Source organism: Micromys minutus, assembly GCF_963924665.1.
Source record: "Micromys minutus genome assembly, chromosome: 11".
Lineage (NCBI taxonomy): Eukaryota > Metazoa > Chordata > Mammalia > Rodentia > Muridae > Micromys > Micromys minutus.
Window position 1 is genome coordinate 42,655,894 of NC_137980.1, and position 20,566 is coordinate 42,676,459.

A 20,566-nucleotide genomic window follows, 5' to 3' on the forward strand; every position below is an offset into this window, starting at 1 on the left:
AGCTGCTGGTCACAGTACTCGCCCCCCCTCCCACTCCTCACCTCTCTACTAACCAATGGGAAACACAATGTTCCTCTTCTCAGTTCCGATCTTCATTTAATCTTTCCCCGACTGCTTCGACTGTACACTTGGCTCCTTGTACTCCCACTGAAGCCCATCCCTGGGTCCCTATGTCTAAGGAGTGTTGGTTCTAGAGTGGCCCCCATAAGTAGATGAGGAAATTGATTCAGATGAAGTCCCTTCCCATCCTGGCCTACTCCAGAGCTCAGCTCTCCCTGTGTTGTGCCCTGGTCACATTTTCGTGGCCTGGGGCTGGGGAGATGGCTCAGTGTACGAAGCACTTCCTGAGTTCAAGTCCCCAGTTTTACATAAAAGGCGAACAGGATGACATAACCCCAGTACCAGGAGGTGAAGACTGGCAAATTCCTGGTGCTACAGAGGCTACTGGCCAACCAACCTAGATGAACTGACAAATCCTAGGTTCCATGAGAGACCCTGTGTCAAAAGTAAAGGGCTGGCAAGATGGCTCAGATGCCTTAAAGAATGACAACCCAGGTTCAGTTCCTGGGACACACAAGGTGAGAAGTAACTCCTGCAAATTGTCCTCTGACCACACTTGTACACTGTGGCATGTACATGCCACTACACACACACACACACACACACACACACACACACACACTCATACACACTCATACACAAACACACAAATCTACACACATACACACACAAACACACAAATGTACACACATACACATGTATACACACAAAAGTACACACATATACACACACAGTCCCACAAAACACACAAACTCATAATCATACACATATACAAATATGCACACGCACATAAAAACACAAATACATGCATGCACATACATACACAAAACACACAAACTCACAGTTACACACACATACATGTACACACACACTCACATACAAACACACAAACATAATCACACACACATACAAATACACACATGCACATAAACACACACAAATACACACATGCACATACATACATACATACAAACACACAAACACAAACTCACAAATGTACACACATACACATGTACACACACAAACTCTCACAATGCACATATACAAACACACAAACTCACTAATGTACTCACATATACATGTATACACACACACTCCCACACAAACTCACAGACTCATTATCACACACTCACACACACAAATACACACATGTACATAAACCCACAAACTCACAAACATATATACAAACATGCACACTCATATACGCACTCCCACACAAACACAAACTCACTAACACACACGCACTCACATACACAAACACACACAATCTGTGTCAAGTAACCCCTACTCACACTGCCCTCAAGTTATCTCTAATAAAGGGTTGCCATATCTGCTTCACAAATGAGGAAGCTGAGGCCCCAGATCACAGAGCAAGTCCATGCAAGCCTGGGGTGACCCCAATCCTTCACACCAGAAGTTGGCCTGAGCCCCGGTGCAGAGCGCCCCCATTGGCTCCATCCTCAGACCCCGTGTCCTCCTTGCTGAGGTGTCCTCATGGCTCCCTCAGAAGCAACCAGGAATGAGCAAGGGGTCACGCAGCCCCACCTGCTTCCAGGCGGAACAAACAAGAGGTGACAAGGATCAGAGGGGAAATATTTTACATGCTGCAGCGCTCTGTGAGCCCCCTCGGAGGATGTCGCCCTCAGCCAGAGCGGCCGCCTGTCACGCTGGATTACCTCAAAGGCTTGGGCCCACTTAGTATGCTGGCTCCCCTCTCCTGAACCTCTGAGTCATCCATCCTACCCCTGCAGACGCGCCTTCCACTGACATTATCTTTAACGTTTTGTAATCATGAAATATTAATGACCAATATTGAATTTAAAGTACAATTTGTGTCTGGATCCTTGGGAGGGAAGGGCAGTTGTAAAGGGAGAGTCCTGCAGGGGTGGGGGCGGGGGAGACTTGGAGAGCCAAGGATGGGGTAGAGGGGTTGGATGTGAGGGCACACGTAGTTGGCTCCACCAGGGTCGCCAGCTCACAGCTGGCCAGCAGGGAAGGTGGCTGAGTGGCCATGATAAGGAGTTGCCTAGGTCAGTTGGAAACAGCCCACAAGGGTCACTCGCCCTGGGCCAAGTCACATCTCACACATGCATGCATTCTGGGTCGTGGGACAATGAGGAAGTTTCCCTTTGTGTGGCCCTGGCTCTGGGAACTGCCATCTTTTCTGCCTGCCTTGTCTCCCTTTAAGTTGACTGTAACTCTTTGCCCTGCTGGAGGGCAGGAGGGACCGAAGCAGCAGGCGACTGTGGTGGCCTCTGTTTATCCAAAGGCATTGGTCAGTGTCAGTTAGAAGACAAAAATCCTCCCTGAGTTCAGAAATCACATTTGTCTGGTTCCGGTAAGATGCCAGACAGATGTGTAGCAGGTGTTATTAACCGCCACAGAAGGAATATGAGGCAGGGGGATGTCAGAGATGGTGGCCCGGTTCTACTGTACTCCATTTCACACAAGGAAATGGAAGTCAGAGGAGAGATTGTCTTCTCAATGGACTCTCTGTCCTGTGCTCCTTGGAACACTGTGGAGGGAGCGCAGATGCTGAGGAAGAAACAGGTCAGGAGGAGAGGCCATAGGAGGTTGGGCTCCAAGGCTTCCTCCAAGGAGTCCCACCTGTGTCCGCCCAGCCAGGGGCTGCTTATCTAATACCGTCTCAGGGGATCGCTGGCTGAACAAGTTAGGCAGTGGCTTCCCTGAATTCCCAGGAGGGCAGAGGAGAGGGCAAGGAAGGGGGCAGGGAGGGGGCAGGGGAGAGAAGGCAGGGGAGAGGGCGAGAAAGACCTAGAGTGAAATCTGGGGGCTTTGGAAGGGACTGGCTCACCACTAAGGGACAGAAAAGGGGGTTCCAAGGTGTGTCTCTGGGAGAGGAAGTTTTTGTTCTTGTTTTTTTGTTTTTTTAAGATTTATTATATATATATAGCATTCTGCCTGTGTGTACGCCTGCAGGCCAGAAGAGGGCACCAGATCCCATTCTAGATGGTTATGAGCCACCATGTGGTTGCTGGGAACTGAACTCTGGAAGAGCACACAATGTTCTTAATCTCTGAGTCTTCTCTCTAGCCCGAGAAAGGGTTTTTGTTGTTGTTGTTGTTGTTGTTGTTGTTTTGTTTTGTTTTGTTTTGTTTTGTTTTGTTTTAAGCTGGGATTTTTATCTTTCTGCGAGCCAAAGCTGGAAGGCTTAGAGAGCCCTGTGAGAACAGAGAGATGCATGTGGCTAGAGCCGGGAGCTGAGGAGGGCGAGCAGATGTTTGCTAGTCCACACAGGAAGGGCCTTGAGTGTCCTCTGCGGAGCCAGACGCTGGGGTGATAGGGAGCCAGCACACATCTTCGGGCTGGAGAGTGCTGTGCGCAGATGTTGGTGTGGTTGTGGTCTCCTTGGCCTGCAGAAGGGTAGGCAGGAGGATCAGAACAGACTGGAGTCGGCAAAGTAACTGACTCCATGCAGGGTGTCAAGACAGGACCGGGGGACATGGGTGCAGGCAGACCATCTAGGAAAAGACTCAGGGATGCTTTGGGAGACAGTGACTCCTTCTCAGAGGTATGGAAGCCATGACTGAGCTCTTGCGCTGAGTGGCACCTTCAGAAGCCTTAGCTCTTGACAGATACCAACAGGGCCAGAGATTGTGACATCCACAGAGTCTCAGTAGGATAGCCCACTCTGCCCCGAGGGAAGGAAATGCCTCTGAGGCTTCAGACCCCAGAGATACTGTGTTCAAGGCCCTCTTTCACCCAAAGTTTATCCACTCTAGAGGAGTCACACCCACAACAAAGGCAGAGCCCATTCTCCACACATTGGAGCCAAGCAGATCACAAAAGTCCTTCAGAGGGACAGAGAAAGTGCCTGAGCATCCCACAAGTGGGGCATAGGGACAGGATAAGAAGTGCCAGGAAGCCTCTTGGGGCTGTCCCCACACCCTTTGCTGGATCTGTCTCTGTTCTCTCTCCTCCTCCCACGCCTGCCTGGGCTGTGGGTAATTGGGAAGATCAATCTTTCTGCCCAGCTGGCTGGCTCTAATCAGAGCCTAGAGTTGGGATGCAATCTAATTCCCTGGGGAGGAGAGAGGAGGGTGGAGCTGAGCTAGGGGCTCTCAGGGAGAGGGTCCCTGCACTCCACTCCCCTGCCTGCCACAGGAAGTGGGTGCAAAGGTGGTCATTCTTCTGGCTTGCCCCCTACTCTCCACTCTCAAAGCCCCACCTTACTCTGCTCTGAGCTCCTCTTTCTCCATGACCCCCAAGGACAGCATCCACACTCACCGATTTTGCTGACGTGGCATTGGTTTCCCCCCACCCCCGCTCCTGTCATGGGTCCTTGGAGGGGTACAGCCACATCATCCCCTGGGGCCTTTTCAGAGTGTGCCCTAAACACAGGGCAGAGGTATGCATGTCACATACAAGGAACAGTCCTCAGTGCACAATTTTATTAAGCATCTATTATGCGCCACACATGCAGTGTTTAACAACACTTCTCCTTATGGAGGTCACGAGTAAGAGCAGCAACGATACACTGTGGGCTCTATAAAACACGTGCTTTGCAAGCACGAAGACCTGAGTCCAATCCCTGGAGGCCATATAAAAGTGTTAGGCATGGTGGGAAATCGGGTGATCTCAGAGCTGAGGAGGAAAACACAGGGGAATCCCCGGGACACCGGCTACCCTGTATAGGCTCATCATCACTCCCTGGTGAGAACCCTGTCTCAAAGGAGGAGGCAAACAGTATTCCTGAGAATGACACCTGAGGTTGCTCTCTGGTCTCCATGTAAACATTCACACATACACGCACACTCACATAAACGCACGCACGTGCACACACAAACACACACACACACACACACACACACACACACACACTTTATAAAGCATCACAAGGTACCTGGGAAAAGCCATGACAGCCAGTGACACAGGAAGCCATGTCTGTGTGGTGGTGAAGGAACCATTAATAGAGACTAAGTCATCAGGGAGGAGCTGAAGGGCAGACCCAGGGCAGAGGGAGGAAGAAAGATGGAAATAGGGCCAAGGCCGGGGAGGGGCTAGACATGTAACCCAAGCCAGGAGATCTTGTTGGGGAAAGTGCAGGGGTCCCAGAGAGCTGCCTGGAGGAAGCAGAACCTTGCGGGCCTTGAAGAGCTCTGGCAGCTGAGATGCTGACTCAGTTAGAAGTGCTCCCTTTAAAGCCAGGCTCCCTTCTCCTGATCCTGTCCTATCCTTTGTCCCAGTGAGAGCTCGGGGAAGCTGCCATACCTCTCTGAGCCTTTTTTTCTCATCCACAAAGCAGCAATGGATTCCTGCCTCATCCCACAGTTGACAGGATGATGTGGGGGAGGCACAGACCTTGATGGTGGCTTGCTATGTGTCTGCTGCTTTTCTTTGGGGAAGGTTGCACATTCCTTCTAGTCTATAGGCCATGCTCCATCTCCTCTTCCCTTTCCAAGGACCCCACCCATCTCTGTTTTCTGCTTAGGGTCTAGAGGCTCTGAGAGTAACCCTCCCAGAAGCTGGGATTCTTCCTTGGAAGAGAGCTGAAATGACCCCACACTCTGACCCGAGGGCCTTTGCACATGCCAGTCCCTCTCCCCAGAGCAATCCTCCCCTCTTCATCCCCTTCCTCTGGCTATTTCCCAGTCAGATCCAAATAGAACTGTCACCTGCTCCATGGAAAACATCCCTGCACCCACCAGGACAGGTCTCTCAGCTCTTGAGTGTTTCAATTCTGATTACACAGTCTGGAGAGATGTCTGTCTCTACCTCTAGACCAAAGGACCACGTTGTTCCTGTTTGTCCCTGCGTCCTTGGTACAAAGGAGACTCCCATTCCACAGTCGTCAGCAAAAACACACAAGCTCCTGTTCCAAAATGTCCCATCTCACCCCAGCCACTACTCAGGGAACCTCCTGGCACCAGGAAGGTGAGAGAACAACCCCGTGGCTCTCTGGCCCTAACTCTGCTCTCTTTGTGAGCCCAGAGCCTTCTTTCTCAGTCTCTTCAGACCCCTGGGGCTCCACCTGCCACTTCCCCAGATGCTCAGCGAGCCAACAGACGAAGGAAGCACCAGGCCAGAGCACGTTTAATTTTAATTTAGGAATCGGTTAGGGCTGCAGGCCTGCTCGGCTCTGGGCTGTCAATCAGCCTTCCTCAAGGCTGCATCAATTAGTTTAAAAATATTGAATGTAATTTTGCCTGACACAACATATTGCAGCTACTGCAAAATATAATTTATTTTAGAAGAAGAAATAATTAAACTAATTTGCATGTCAGTCAGCTGAACTGAGATGGCGATGGGGGGGAGGGCCAGAGGGGGAGACCTGGCCCCTGGAGGGGGCACCTGCCTCTGGGCACTGGGTGAGGTCTCCCGTGCCTGGAGTCTGTGCAGCTGCTACGGGATTGACAAAGACCCAGGCAACAGGAGGGCCAGGCATTGTGTGTGGACCACACAGGTAGAGTTAGGAGGCTTACGGACAACTTTGGGGTGTTCCTGCCCCCTCCCCTCAGTTTACCCATCCACAAAATAGGTTTGACATCACCTTTTCATGGGCTATGTGGAGACCCATGTGAGGTCAGAGACAGGAGGGAATGCTGTAAACTGGACAGAGGTCAAGGTTCAACACTGCTGGGTGCTTGGCCCTGTGACAGCTCCCTGAGAGGTGCTGGAAGTGGGTCTCACCGTCGTTACTGATGATGAAGGACACAACCCAACCAGGCCGGTCTGGAACGTACCAGAAGCCTGCCATTGACCCCAGGGCAACATTTGTAAGTTGGGTCCATGACAAACCTCCCTGGGCAATGCCAACCTTTAGCTCTGGCTCCCTGGTGAGTTTCTGAGGATCTCACTTTGCTTCACGTTGTGGGCTCAGGGGTCTGTCAGGAGCAACAGGAATTCCAGCCCAAGAATCCTTGGACAAACACTGCCACCTGAGCAACTTGGAGGCACACCTCTTAAGTAAGTGCCCTCAGCTAGCTAGCTCTCAGGTCTGAGACCCAAACCGACTCAGGGCTCTCCTAGGAAGTTATCTGTGTTAGACATGTTGGGAGTGAGGCCGGGAAGGCCCAGGTGTGAAATAGCAATGGCGTGACAACAGGGTCTCCTGGTAAGAACAGGGGTAGAGGCTGACCGCCCTTCAAGAGAGGGCTGTCATGGGTTCACCCCTTTCATGAGGTGGGGGTGTCTTCTTCCATACCTCTCCTCTACCCCACACCCCTGCTACAGAGGCAGGCTGCCAGGGAGGACACTCAGAGAGAGACAGCCACCTGCCTGCGTCCTTCTCCCCTTGCCTCCCAGAAGCACCCCATCTGTCTGTGGAGCTTTTCTGGCAGCATGCTCTTAAAAAAAATAACAGCTCACTCGGCTTCCCCAGTCACGATTCCCCTCCCTTAGTCCCGGAAGAACCCCTCTAATTGCTGAGGTGGCAGATCTGGGTAAACTGAGGAGATAACATGCCCTCCACTGAGGGGAACTCCAGAGAAGAGTCAGCAATGCTAATCAAGGACCTCTTTCTCCTCCTCCTCCTTGTCCTTCCTCCCTCTCCCTTCTTCCCCCCTTCCCCTTTTCTCCTTCCCTCCTCCCATTCCTCCCTCCTTCCCCGGTTCCCCAGAGGCAGCCCACCTGCCCTTCCCACCTCCAGTTCAGCAGCAGCAGTCAGCATCCAGTGGCCTCTAAGTTCAAACAGTAGACGGGTCCAAAACATGGAGGGCACAGCTGCCTGGGGACCCCCAGACTGACCCCAAAATAGCTCCCTGTCAACCCAGCTGGAGACTCCCATCATCCAAGAATCTTCTTGAAAGTGGGGTGTCATTTTCTTTCCTGGGGGACACACCTGCAGGGAGGGGCAGGTAGACAAGGTCAGTCAGTAGTGAGCGTGCTAGCTGAGGTTAGAGTGATAAGGCGTTCTGGGGGGGAAGCTAGGGGGACCAGCGGTCGGGGAGCTGACCCAAGAGGCCAGGCTGAGGCAGCCAATTCTCTGGTGTTGGATTACTTGCTAGTTCCCCATGTACCAGTCTTCCATGCTGCTGGCTATGCAGTTCCAAGCACTTCAGAGATGTTAACCCTTACCCTATCTGTTCTGCAAGCAAGCGAGGAAACCAAAGGTCAAAGAAGACATTCGTTGAGCTCACAGGGCTCCTCCGTGGCAGAGGTGGGCTTGGTCTTAACCACCATTTCATGCCTGAGCCCCAGTTCTAGGTTAGGGTTGGTCTTAGCCATGCCTGAAATCCAGGCCTCTTCGCAATCCTTTCCAACTTCACTGCCCAACTGTGAGGGGTGAGCTATTCTATGCTTCACGCTGGAGACCCAGAGCTAAGTAAAGACAGAGCCTTGAGTTTATTATGGACATCTTTGCTGGCCAAATCTGCCTCTTCGGACTCATCTGCCCTTGAAGGATTAGGTGTGCTGAGGACAGTAGTTTGGGGGTTGAGTCAGCAGCTGACCATGCTCTAAACACACCCACGTTTTAGTTTCTCCTTTGCGGTGTGGGAACACAAGTTGTACTAGTCCACAGGATCTACAGGGTTCACTAGGGCAGCGGAATGATGGACATGTGTGAGCCTTTGATAACCTCTAGGGACAGGGCAGGCAGCGATGGAGGTGACACAGCGTTGGTGGTTACGGTGGAGGTGACAGTCGTGGCTGTGGCTATGCTGGCAGTGGTGTTAATGCAAGTGATGAAAGAGGTTAGGAGATCAGTGGTGGTGGTAAAGGGATGATGGCCCTGAGGGTAATGGGGATCTACTGGGATGATGGTAACAGTGGTGAGGGTGCTTGCGCGTGCTACATGCTAGGGTTAGGGAGGACAATATTGTTGATCGTCATGGCGATGGCTTGGTAGCAGTGACGGCGCGGTGATGATGGCGGCAGTTAAACCTAATGATGCAGATTGTGATGGTGCTCCTGGTGGTGATGGTGTCGGTGATGGTGATGGGTGGTACTGTTGTTTGTGGCCAAGGAGGTTATGGTGGCCCTAGCAATGCAGTTGGTGCTAATGTTAAGGATAAAGCTGTGGACGGTGGATCTGGTGAAGACTGTGGTGGAGAAGGGTAAAGATGGCGACCGTGATGGCAGACCTGGAGCCACAGGAATGCGGTCGGACATGGAGATGAAAGAGAGGGTGGAGAGGGACATGGCACAGAAATGATGGGGTGGGAATGGTAGATATGGGGTTGGTGGAGGGTGGGGGTGTTTAGGAGATCGTGTCCCCTGGTCCTTGTGCCCATGTGGATAGCCCACAGTGCCTGTTGGTGTGGCCCCACTGTCTAATCATCTAGACGTAGGTAGGTCGTCCGGTCTCATCCCTGAAGCTCTTGCTCTCCCCTGCACTCTTCCTGCAGACAATCATGCTCAGCTTTCTCGGGCATCCCTACGGATCCGAATCCTGGATGTGAATGACAATCCCCCAGAGCTGGCTACACCCTACGAGGCAGCTGTGTGTGAAGATGCCAAGCCAGGCCAGGTACCCACAGGTACTGGGGACCAAAGATGCTGTCATGAGAGAGCCCCCAACTCTACCTCATTGTCCCCTGCTTCTCCCTACCCCACAGCTCATCCAGACCATCAGTGTGGTGGACAGAGACGAACCCCAGGGTGGCCACCGTTTCTATTTCCGCCTGGTACCAGAAGCTCCCAGCAACCCTCATTTCTCTCTGATGGACATTGAAGGTGAGCCCCTCTGGTGAGCCTCCATTTCCAGAGCGAGGGGGGGGGAGAGGGTGGCTCATTGTCTTCCTCCTTTGTTCTCCGTGTAGAAACTAAGATTCCCAGAGAGCCAGAGCTGGGTCTAATGTCACTGTGTATAAGCCAGACCAGGGCTGACACCCAGCCACTGAGCAAGCCCTGAGGAACCAGGGTGTCAGTTTTCAGACTGAGGGGATGCATCCAAAGGGCAGGCAATGGCAGTTGGAATGATCCTGGAAGAGCATCCAGATGATCAGTTGGGTGAGCAGGGGACAGTCCCTGAGCTAAGTGACAGAGGAAGGCAGCATAGTTTACATACTCCCACCTGTGGTATGTCCTTTGTGGCACCCTCACAGCCACAGTGAAGGGAGGTTTTCCCCATTTTAGTTGTCCTAGAAGGAAAAGGCCTTTCCCAGAGTTCTGCAGGTCCTCCAAAGTCTATGTTTACTGAACACACACACACACACACACACACACACACACACACACACACGTCTCTGTATATTATCGTTGTTCCTTGACTTAGTCCCCACCCCCCTGCAAAAGCAATATGCCCACCTGTCTGATCTGAGTACTCTGTGATTCCCCACTCTGTCCCCTGAGGTCCCCATGAAGTTGACACTAGAACTTTAAAAACAGAGCTGAGGAAGGCAGGGGTCAATGGACCAGAGTGAGGACCCCAGGAGGCACCCCAGGCTCAGGGACAGACTCTCCGTGACTTCCTGGCAATTATCTGCCCATCTCTAACTCTGAGTTTCCTTGTCTGAAAATGGGGCTGATACAGTAGTCAGGCACCCCAAGGGGAAGAGGGTTATTGGGGTACACTGCAGACCTTAAACTCACCCTTTCTACTTTTAGTCTCCTAAGCTCCATGGAGACACAGTCCCTCCCTGTGAGGCAGGCTCTGCTCTGGGCCCTGGGAATTTAATGACGGGGGAGAACCCTCACCCGTGTGGGGTTCAGATTCTAGTGAAGCAAGACAGAAACTAAACAAATCAGTGATATATCCAGCATGCTGAGTGTCCAGGGAGGACTGATGCAGCTTTGTTCCTCAAAAGTCTGGGCCCTGTTCTGCTCATTGCACGAAGCTGAAATGGAAAGGTAGTCTGGAAGGGCCTCCCTGGAGGGATCCACAGTGAGTAGGTAGTGAAATGAATGGGGGAATGGCTCAGTGGGTAGAGTGCCCACTGGCAAGCCTGAGAACCTGAGTTCAAATCCCTGGTGCCCATGTAAGCTGGGCACAAAAGCATGTATCTGTTATCATCCTGTCAGCGAGAGGCAAGGACAGGGGGATCCTAGGGACTTGCCACCAGCTGGCCTAACCTAACCAGTGTGTTCCAGTCCAACAAGACCCTGCCCCAAGCCAGCCTAGCCTAATCAGTGAGTTCCAGTCCAACAAGACCCTGTCTCAAAAATTAAGGTGGGGAAAACGACAGAGGAAGAAACCCGACGTTGACCCCTGACCTCTCACACACAGACGAGTACACCACCCATGTATGCTTCACACAAGTACACATCGCACACGCAGATACTCACATGCACACGAATAAGTAAAGAAGAAAAGCAAACAGGGAGTGAGCCAAGCAGATGGTACAGTGAGAACAGTAATGGGAAACAGTCAAGAGGCATGGGGAGGGGGCAGGGCAGACATTGGTCTTCTGGTCCTGGAACAGTTTCAGACCCTGCCTCCTACACCGAGAACTCTTAAGGATGCTGAAGCCAAACACATCTGTAGTCCCGGGAGCCATATTAAGATCCTTTACCAGCCAGTCCCTGGTACTCTGACAATTGACTCCCAAAGGATGATGACAACAGCTACACCTAGACCCTGGAGGCCCTGCTGTGTCTGGCATTAGCCCCTCTCCTGAGGCAGGGGCATGGCTATGAGAAAGGCTAAGGCTGTGGGAGGAACCAGGGCTCAGAACCGAGGAAATTTAAATCTTTTTGGAAGTAAGGCAATAACCGATACTACTCAGCCCACACATTCTTCCCTTGGTACCCTGAGCTGGTGCCCAAGGACTCTGTCAGCCCTGTTCCTGCCTCTCCAAGTTCAAGGGTCTCCCCAGCCCCAGGGCCTTGGGTTCGGCCCCTCCTCGTCCTTTCTCCTAGTTTGGAAGCCTCCTGAGCTCTTTTCTGGGGTGACCCTGGAATGTAAGTTTTGGGGAAGGGTAACCTTAGCCTGCTGAGGTTAGAGCAACCATGGGAGGTCTCCAGTTCTTCAGCCCCTTCCCTCCGTGTGCCAACCCCCACCTCCTCACCATATAAATATCTTAGGTGGCAAGCAGCTACCCCAACCCATCTGCTTCTTTGTACAAATGTGTAGCCAGTTTGGAAATGTGATTTATAAATATTGCCTTTGCAACCAGGGATTGACGCTGATGGATGTCGGGCCAGATGGATGGATGCTACTCCCGGGCGCGGGTCCCGCATAGAAGGGTGGGAGGAGCTGGGGGTGGTCAGTGGATTCCCAGAGGAAGGCAGCTAGATGAGGTCAGGATGATACCCCAGGAATCCCCTTCTACTGGGTGGAGTGTGGCAGGGTTCTGAGTGTTCAGAGCATCTGGCTGCATAGTAGGAGACAGCAACCCTGAGACAGCATCTCTGTCTTGCTTGGCAATTGGAGGCTGGGCCAGGGCCAGGCGCTCATTTCTCAAATCCGTCGACTTCTCTCTGCTGCTATTGTCTCGCACAAAACATGCTGTCGCTTCCGACCTGTAGCCCATGGCTTTGCCTGCATTTTCCTTTATAAGTGTCCTTGGCTACTGGGCAGGTTCAAGCCAGGAAAGAAACCACATCTGTCTTATTCACAGCCATGTCTCCAGGGACTAGAATAATCCTGACATATAGACGGTGCTTAGTTCAGATTTGCTGGGGAGCGAACGGACGATGTATCACTGGGTCACTTCTGGGTTTAAAGCCCACGAATCAAAGGCCTCCTGTTGCTTTCCAGAAAGCAGCACAAGTCCCTTCCGAAAACACTAAACTTCCCAGGACGGGCTCCCGCCAGCCACAAGCTGTGCCACAGCCTCAGCAGAGGCCCACGGCCAGTCTTGTTTCCTGGACTTGCCACCCAGAATAAATGTTCACTCGGGTGTCTATCATTTCTCCCAAGAAACTCCCCTGACCTCCTGAGCAGCATCTGGCCCTGTTAATCGGTCTTCCCACTCTGGCCCTTCCCAGAGCTCCCGTAGTTGGTAATCCTACAGAGAGCTGTGGGCTCCTTCAATTGCTGTTTGTTCCTCGCATTAGAATCTGAGCTCTGGTCCAGGCAACAGCTGATTTGGCTCTCCATTGTTTCCCTCAGCAGCCAGCAGGCAGCTGAGCTGGCAGCGGTTAACGAAGAGCTTCCAAAAGCAGAGAGAAGAGAGAGGAAGGGAAAGAAGGAAGGGAGGAAGGAGGGAAGGAAATGGATTGGTGGGTGGAAAGAGAGGGAAGGTAGATGAATGAGTGCAGGATGGTCGGTGTAAGGAGACGCTGGATGGGTGAAGGATTCCTGGGTAGATAGAGGACACATGGGTGGGTGGACAGTCAACGAAGAACAGATAGACAGACAGAATACAGAGGATGGGTGGATAAATGAACAGTGGGTGGGTGAGCGCCAGAGGGCACACAGGTGACAGATGGAAGATGGGGAGTGGACAGAGGATAGACAGATGGATGCTGGAAAGATGAAAAATGGATGGATGTTAGAGGGTGATGTATGTATGTGTATGAGTGGATGGATGATGGGAAGTCGATGGATGGACAGACGGATCCGTGGGTAAATGGTAGAAGGTAGATGGATGGAACCATGGGCGGATGATGAAAAGGTGTGTATCCATGAGAGCTAGAGACTGGAGGGGAAGACAGATCTATAGATGGATGATACAGGACGGGTGAATTGACGAATGGGTCTGTAGGTAGGTGATAGTCAGTGAACGATTAGATGAAAGATGGGTGGATAGACAGAAAGACAGACAGATGGATGGGCGACAAAGAAACAAGTCATTCCTTTTAATTTTAAAGTCTCTGTGTGTGTATGTGTGTGTGTGTGTGTGCATGTATATGTGTGTATGTGTGTGTGTGTGCATGTGCATGCATGCACACATAAGTACAAGTACTGGTGTAGGCCAGAGGTATGAGATTTCCTAGAGCTGAAGTTACAGACAGGCAGTTAGTTGTTAACTACCCAATATGGGTGCCTGGATTTCCTGTCCTCCACAAGAGCAATATACAGAGCCGTCTCTCCAGCCCCATAGTCACTTCTGTAAATGTTTTAAAAATTACATTTATTTATTTTGTGTCTAGAGCGGGGTGGGGGATACATGCTATATGGCATTTAGAGGACACAGGATAATTCGTACGAGCTAGTTCTCTCCTTCCACCACGTGAATCCTAGGGATGAGGCTCAGGTCATCGGGCTTCAACTGCTGAGCTGCCATGCTAGTCACACAAGTCACTTCTTGCTGCGCCTCAGTTTCTATATACACAAAGGGAAACCCTACTCAACCATGAGTAGGAGAGCTAAATGTGGCTGTGCTTCCAAATGCCCACAGGCTGACGTATAAGAAGCATCTAGTCATGCTGATGCAGCCCCACCCCCACCCCACACTTGAGCTTTTTTTCTTCTTTCACAGGAAGCAGTATTTTCTTAGCCTGGGCTGCCTTAGTCTTTAACAAAAGGCCCCAGAAAATGAGCCAGAGCTTAAGGTACTGACCCATTCCTGCCCCTTAGCCCAAGAACTGTGGTCCCTTCCAACTGTGTTCCTTGAGCCTGGCATAGGGCCAGGCTCCAGCTGGAGGAACAGCCCCAGTGTGTGGACCCCTGTCATCATATCAGGGCATGGCAGCCATAAATCCCTCCTTCCCTGAGAGGTGGAGGAAGAGGTGAGATCTGGCTGGAACATGATGGATGAGGAATTTGCCAATGCAAGAAGGCAGAGAGGCCATTCGAGATAGCAGGGCCTCGCAGAAGCCAGGCAGAGACATCCAGACAGGGAGCGGGTGTGTGGTGTGGCACGTGGGAGAAATATTAACCAGCATTTATGAGGTTCTGCTGTGTGCAGGGGACGATCCTATTCTGTCCTTCCTGCTAGGTGAGACCCTGGCTCTGTTTGCCGACAAGGACCCTGAGGGCTGAGGGAGCTAGTGCCCCGGGAACAGTGTCGCTAACATTTGCATGGGAATGTTCAAACGTGTGTAATGGTGGGTTCAGTAAGACACTGAACCTTGCTTGTCCACCCCCTCATAGGCTAGCTTGTCCCATGTGATCTCCACTCGCCGCCTCTGTGTGTCCAAGGTCATGTTTGGGCTTTCCAAGGGCTCTTTCTACCATCATTGTATCCATAGCAAGGAAGATCAGAATTGGAAAATGTTAGGGAGCAGACTGTTGAGAAGGGGTGGCAGGGAGAGACAGGCTTCATCCCGAGCTGGGGTTTTCTTGCAAACGAGCATCAGGGAGATCTCAGTTGCCCTTTCCACACGGGCATGCATTTCCTTGAGCTCCCTGGGTCCCATCCACAAAGCTGAGAAGGGACTCCGGGCTCCACTGACAGCCAGGGTAAGGAGAGCTGGGCCTGGCAGGCAGAGGGGCGGCAGCAGAGATGGAGCTGAGTCCTGGGACTCACCTTTCAGATCCCCACACTCTGCAGGACTGAGGGGTGACCCCAGAAAGCAAGGGTCAATACTTCATGACAGATATGCAGGAGGAAGGAGAGGAAGTGGATGTAACCTGTGGCTTAGCCTTTGCTACAGGGCCAGCTCTCTGGCTTTCGCCTGGTCTGCAACAGGCTCGGGGTTGGACAATGGCCACCATTGCATAGCTTGCCCCTCTCTCTGACTGCCTGTGTATGACGGAAAACTGCATAGAGTGATTCTGATGCTTTGGGTCTCCTCATATGGTCACGAAGGCCGCATCTCTACCCTTGAGCTCCAGGACTTCTAGCTAACATGGCGGGCATGAAGGCCCCTCAGCCACAAACACATGCCAGCCAGTATTTCCAGCCACCTCTGCTGACCTTGGATTTGTCAAGGTCCAGCAAACCACAACCAAGGACCACAGGACTCCCCAGAGCAAAGTGTACTGGAAATGGGAGTCAAATCTGGAACAAAGCAAGCTGTTGAGATCAATGGAGGGAAAAAAATGGCATAGCCAAGGCCGGGACATTGGTCCAGCGGGGGATGAAATCTGGGATTAGCTGGGGACAGTACCTTGGCACAGCTGGGAGCAAAAAAAGAAAAAAGAAAAATAATTCTTAGAATTGCTGAAAACACATTTAAGACAGCTGGGGACCCAGTTAGGGATGGCTGAGGACACCTGCGGGCTCTGTGAGCTACAGGATCTTCAGCTGCTGAGGCAGAAGTCCGGGAGATGAGGGGACAGATGTGTGTGTCCTTGGAGAGGCAGAGGTTTGGGATAGAAAGAGGCAGATGTCAAGGCGAGAATCCGAATGTGGCTGGGCCAGAGTCTGACCCCAGCCTCGAGTCACACACTGCCCACTTCTCCGGAGCAGATAACACAGCTGCAGTGCACACACAGCATGTGGGCTTCAACCGGCAAGAGCGGGATGTGTTCTTCCTGCCCATCCTTGTCGTGGACAGCGGGCCACCCACACTGAGCAGCACGGGCACCCTCACCATCCGCATCTGTGGCTGTGACAGCTCCGGTACCATCCAGTCCTGCAACACCACCGCCTTTGTCATGGCTGCCTCCCTCAGTCCGGGAGCACTCATCGCTCTCCTGGTCTGTGTCCTCATCCTGGTTGGTGAGTCCGAGAACCCCACCCCCATGCCCTGGACCTTGGTATCCTGCCTGGATAAACTGCACACTGGGAGAGAAGCCCCAGTTTCTCCTACATATGGGTAGGCTGGCTAGATACATTTCTAACCTCTACCTGCAGTTCCTGTGGGAAGTCTCTGAAGTGAGGATGGTGGCCCGCATGGAACACTTTTGTGCCCTGCACACAGCTCAAGACTTAAGTTTAAAACCACATGTATAGCCTGAGCTAGTGGCTCATTCCTGTCATCTCAGCACTTGGAAAGCGGGGGCAGGAGGATTGCTGCAAGCTAGAGGCTAGCCTGGGCTATGTAGTAAAATTCCAGTCCAACCTGGACTATAGAATGACACTCTTTATTAATTAAAAGATATATGGAGCTGGGGGTATGGCCTAATTGGTAGAGTGCTTACCCAGCATACATGAAGCCTAGGTTCGGTCCTCAGTACTACATAAACTGATGGTATAGGGCTGTGATCCCAAAACCCCAGAAGTAAAGACAAGAGTATCCAAAGTTAAAAGTCATCTTTGGCTATACAGGGAGTTCGAGACCTGGTGTGGGGAACACACCAAGCATATTTCTAAAATTCTCTTGACTATTGCCCCTTTTAAAAGTGTTGTTCTCCATAAAGAGAGATGTGCCTGTGTGGCTGCATGACCAGGTGTATCAACCCCTTTCTCAGATGAAGAAACTGAGGCTCACAGAGGTTCAGTGGCTTGGCTAAGATGACCCAGATAGCTAAGATGGTCTTCTGACATGAAATTAGGTTTCCTTAATCTATATCCCCACCTCTAACTCTACCACCTGCCATGAGATAAAACTGGGAACAATAACGTAGGGGGCTCCTGGGACAAAGCCTTGATACATTGGAAACAATGGCACCAAAAGCCATTTGAGCCCCAGTGTCCCTGGTGAAAAGAGATGTGAACATGTCACAGCCACAGCCACCCAAGTGCAGAACAGCCAGAGCTAGGGACTCTCCTGGGGCTACGATCCCTATTCCCGCTCAGTCCCCCACGAGATGACACACCCCCCCCTTTGTGCTGCCCATCCTCCAGTGACCTGCTACACCCCTTCAGATCCCTGCAGAAGCCCAGACACACTCGGCCTAGCCAGGAGTACAGCTCCTCCCTCCCCACCACAGCCCACAGCTCAGAATCCCTTTTTTCCAGAGGGTGCACTTTACAGCGGTTTCATTTTCCAAGGCAGTGCAAACAAATTTCTGCCTAATTGCCCACAAACGAAGAAAGTGCACATCAGTGCTCTAAAGGTGACGGGCGGAATCGCTGATCAGGCCTGGCACATCTGTCGCCCGCCACCGCCCGCAATCCCTACCATCTGCTCTCGTGGGTATCCCCTCCTCAGCCTAGGTCTCCAGCCCCAAATGTCGTCCATCCATCTTCTCCACACCTCTCTTCACACCGTCCTTCCCTCCAGCCCTCCCTCAGGGCCCGTCCCCTGCCCCCACTTCCTTCCTTGTTGTAAGCTACCATGTTAGGTGGTGAGCTTGGACCCTCACAGCTGGCTCTGGCCACAGGTCTGCCTGGATCTGTCTGGAGCAGCAAGAAATGTCTAATCCCTGCCGTGGTGCTTGGCGTGTGTCTGTCCGTTCATGCATCTGTCCGTCCATCCATCCATCCATCCACACAGGATATCCTTCTCAGGTGCTAGGCTATTTCCTCAACAGGACTTATTACTGTACAAAGTATTTTTCCCCCTTTAATTCATTCTCGGGGCTGGAGAGATGGCTCAGCAGTTAAGAACACTGGCTGCTCTTCCAGAGGACCCAAGTTCAATTCCCAGCACCCATATGGCAGCTCACAACCATCTGTAGCTCCATTTGCAGGGGATCTAACTCCTCTGCTGGCCTCCATGGACACTACACACATGTGGTGCAGAGACCCACAGGCAAGCAAAACACCCCCACACACAAAATAAAATGAAATTTAAAATATTTATTTCATACATATATACACTGTATCTTGATTGTGTCCACCCACAGATCCCCAGACCTTCCCTGCGTGTATCCTTCCCACTCTCCGGTCCTCTTCGTGTCTTCTTTATAATAATTCATGAAGGATCCACTAACGCTAGTGTGGCCATACACTGGAGGTGGTCAGCCCACCAATGGCCACACCCCTGAAGAAAAATGACTCCTCTCAGCTTCCACCAACCAGCCAATGACTTTAGAGCTGAGGGTGGGGCCTTGTTGGCCCCTTCCCTGTCCTCCGGGATTATTGACTAGCTTGATTCTGCTCTCCACAGCTGCTGTGGGTGTAAGAGCAAGTCCTGAAACCTGCATTTCCCGGCACCCCTCCTTGTCCTCAGCTCTTACGTTCTTTCTTGCCCCTTCTCCATCACGGTCTCTGGGCCTCGGTGGAGGGAGAGGCGGTAATAGGAAAGAGAGAGGCTAGTTCAACTTTGAACGGAAAGCATTTGAGGTTCTCTTGGTCAGCCAAGGGGACTGGCAATTGAGTGTACCGGGATTTCAGGGGCCAACGATGCTGGAGTCGTTGGCAGAGGGAAGGTAAAGCCATGGGCCTGCAGGAGAGTGCCAAGGGAGGGAATGTTACAGAGGAGTAGGTCCTGGAAAGACTGCTAGGAAGACGGGGAAGGGAAGCCGGAAGGAGAGCCTGCCTGGTTGGTGGCTGGAGGGGGTCCAGGCAGTGAGTGTCCTCAGCCCTCATTCTGTCTCCCTGTGTCTCCCCTCACCGACCCCCACAGTGCTGGCTCTTCTGATCCTCACCCTCAGGCGGCACCACAAGAGCCACCTGAGCTCGGATGTGGATGAAGATATGCGGGACAACGTGATCAAATACAACGACGAGGGCGGTGGCGAGCAGGACACCGAGGCTTATGACATGTCAGCACTGCGGAGCCTCTACGATTTCGGGGAGCTCAAGGGTGGCGACCCAGGAGGGGGCGCGGCCAGTCCCCCGCAGGCTGCTTCCTCCTCTGAGCGCCACTCGCTGCCTCGGGGGCCGTCGAGCCCCGAGCCGGACTTCTCGGTGTTCAGGGACTTCATCAGCCGCAAGGTGGCGCTGGCGGACGCGGACCTGTCGGTGCCTCCCTACGACGCCTTCCAGACCTACGCGTTCGAGGGCGCGGGCTCGCCGGCCGCCTCTCTCAGCTCACTGCACAGCGGTTCGACCGGCTCGGAGCAGGACTTCGCCTTTCTCCGCGCCTGGGGCCCGCGCTTTCGACCGCTGGCCGCGCTCTACGCCGGCCACCGTGGGGACGACGAGGCCCCGGCCTCCTAGCCCCAGCCCGCCCAGTCCGACGGGAGGGGAACCGCGGGGCCCCCGCTCCGCAACACGCTCCCACGGGTGCAGCTTGCGGAGGACTCAGGGCTGCGGGGGTGATGACCAATGTCAGGAGAAAGGAGGGGAACCCGGCCTGCACGGATCTGGGGTTGGACAGGACCGCGGAGGGGGAACCCGGCTGGGAAAGGACAATGGGAGGAGAAAGCAGAGGAGGGTGCTGCTGCCATGCCCACCCCAAGACTTTCTGGCATCCAATTAAAGATGAAGGAAGGGCTGTTCATTTACTAAGCACCTACTGTGTGCTGAGAGCTACCCGAAAACCGACTGTGTTGTTGGAGAAACTATGAGGTGGAGTCCTGAAGGTGTCAGATGGGAAAGCTCCCCAGAGAAGTGTTGTGACTTGTACAGGGACACCCAGACAGCAAGTGGTGGAGCCTCTGGCACTGACCGGCTGCCTGGCCTTGGGCACGTCACCTCACTTCTCTGGGCCTCAGTTTCCTCATCTGTCAAATGAGGTTAATAATAGCACCTACCTCGAAGATTTGAGAGGATTAAAAGGGTTCATGTGTCAAGTTGTTGGGCAGTGCCTGGCACAGAGTAGGTGTTCAATAAATGCTCGCCTTTGTTACTACGTTTCTTCTTGTGGTTACTAGAGGCTGTGTGGCTGACCCCAGGAGACTAAGCTCAGTCCCTCACCCCAGGAACAATCTGCCTCCTTCCAACATTTCCAAGGAGAAAAGAATTGGTCCCAGCTGTCAGGCCCTGGTCCTCCTCTGAGTGGGAAACAGATGTGCCCAGCCACTGCAGATTCTTTCTGCCCCTCAGACTACATCAGAACA

General features: G+C 52.6%; 1 protein-coding gene across 1 annotated transcript in view; it reads left to right on the forward strand.

The window, feature by feature from the left end:
- The window catches only part of CDH22 (cadherin 22), a gene marked incomplete at both ends in the record, with an annotated part of 64,214 nt that extends 44,490 nt beyond the window's left edge, over positions 1 to 19,724 (forward strand). Inside the window, 4 exons of the mRNA XM_080925716.1 lie at positions 9,369 to 9,490; positions 9,579 to 9,696; positions 16,203 to 16,454; positions 19,189 to 19,724. Of these exons, the coding sequence (XP_080781842.1) occupies positions 9,369 to 9,490; positions 9,579 to 9,696; positions 16,203 to 16,454; positions 19,189 to 19,724 (1,028 nt within the window). The remainder of the gene's footprint in view (positions 1 to 9,368; positions 9,491 to 9,578; positions 9,697 to 16,202; positions 16,455 to 19,188) is intronic.
- Positions 19,725 to 20,566: the final 842 nt, after the last annotated feature.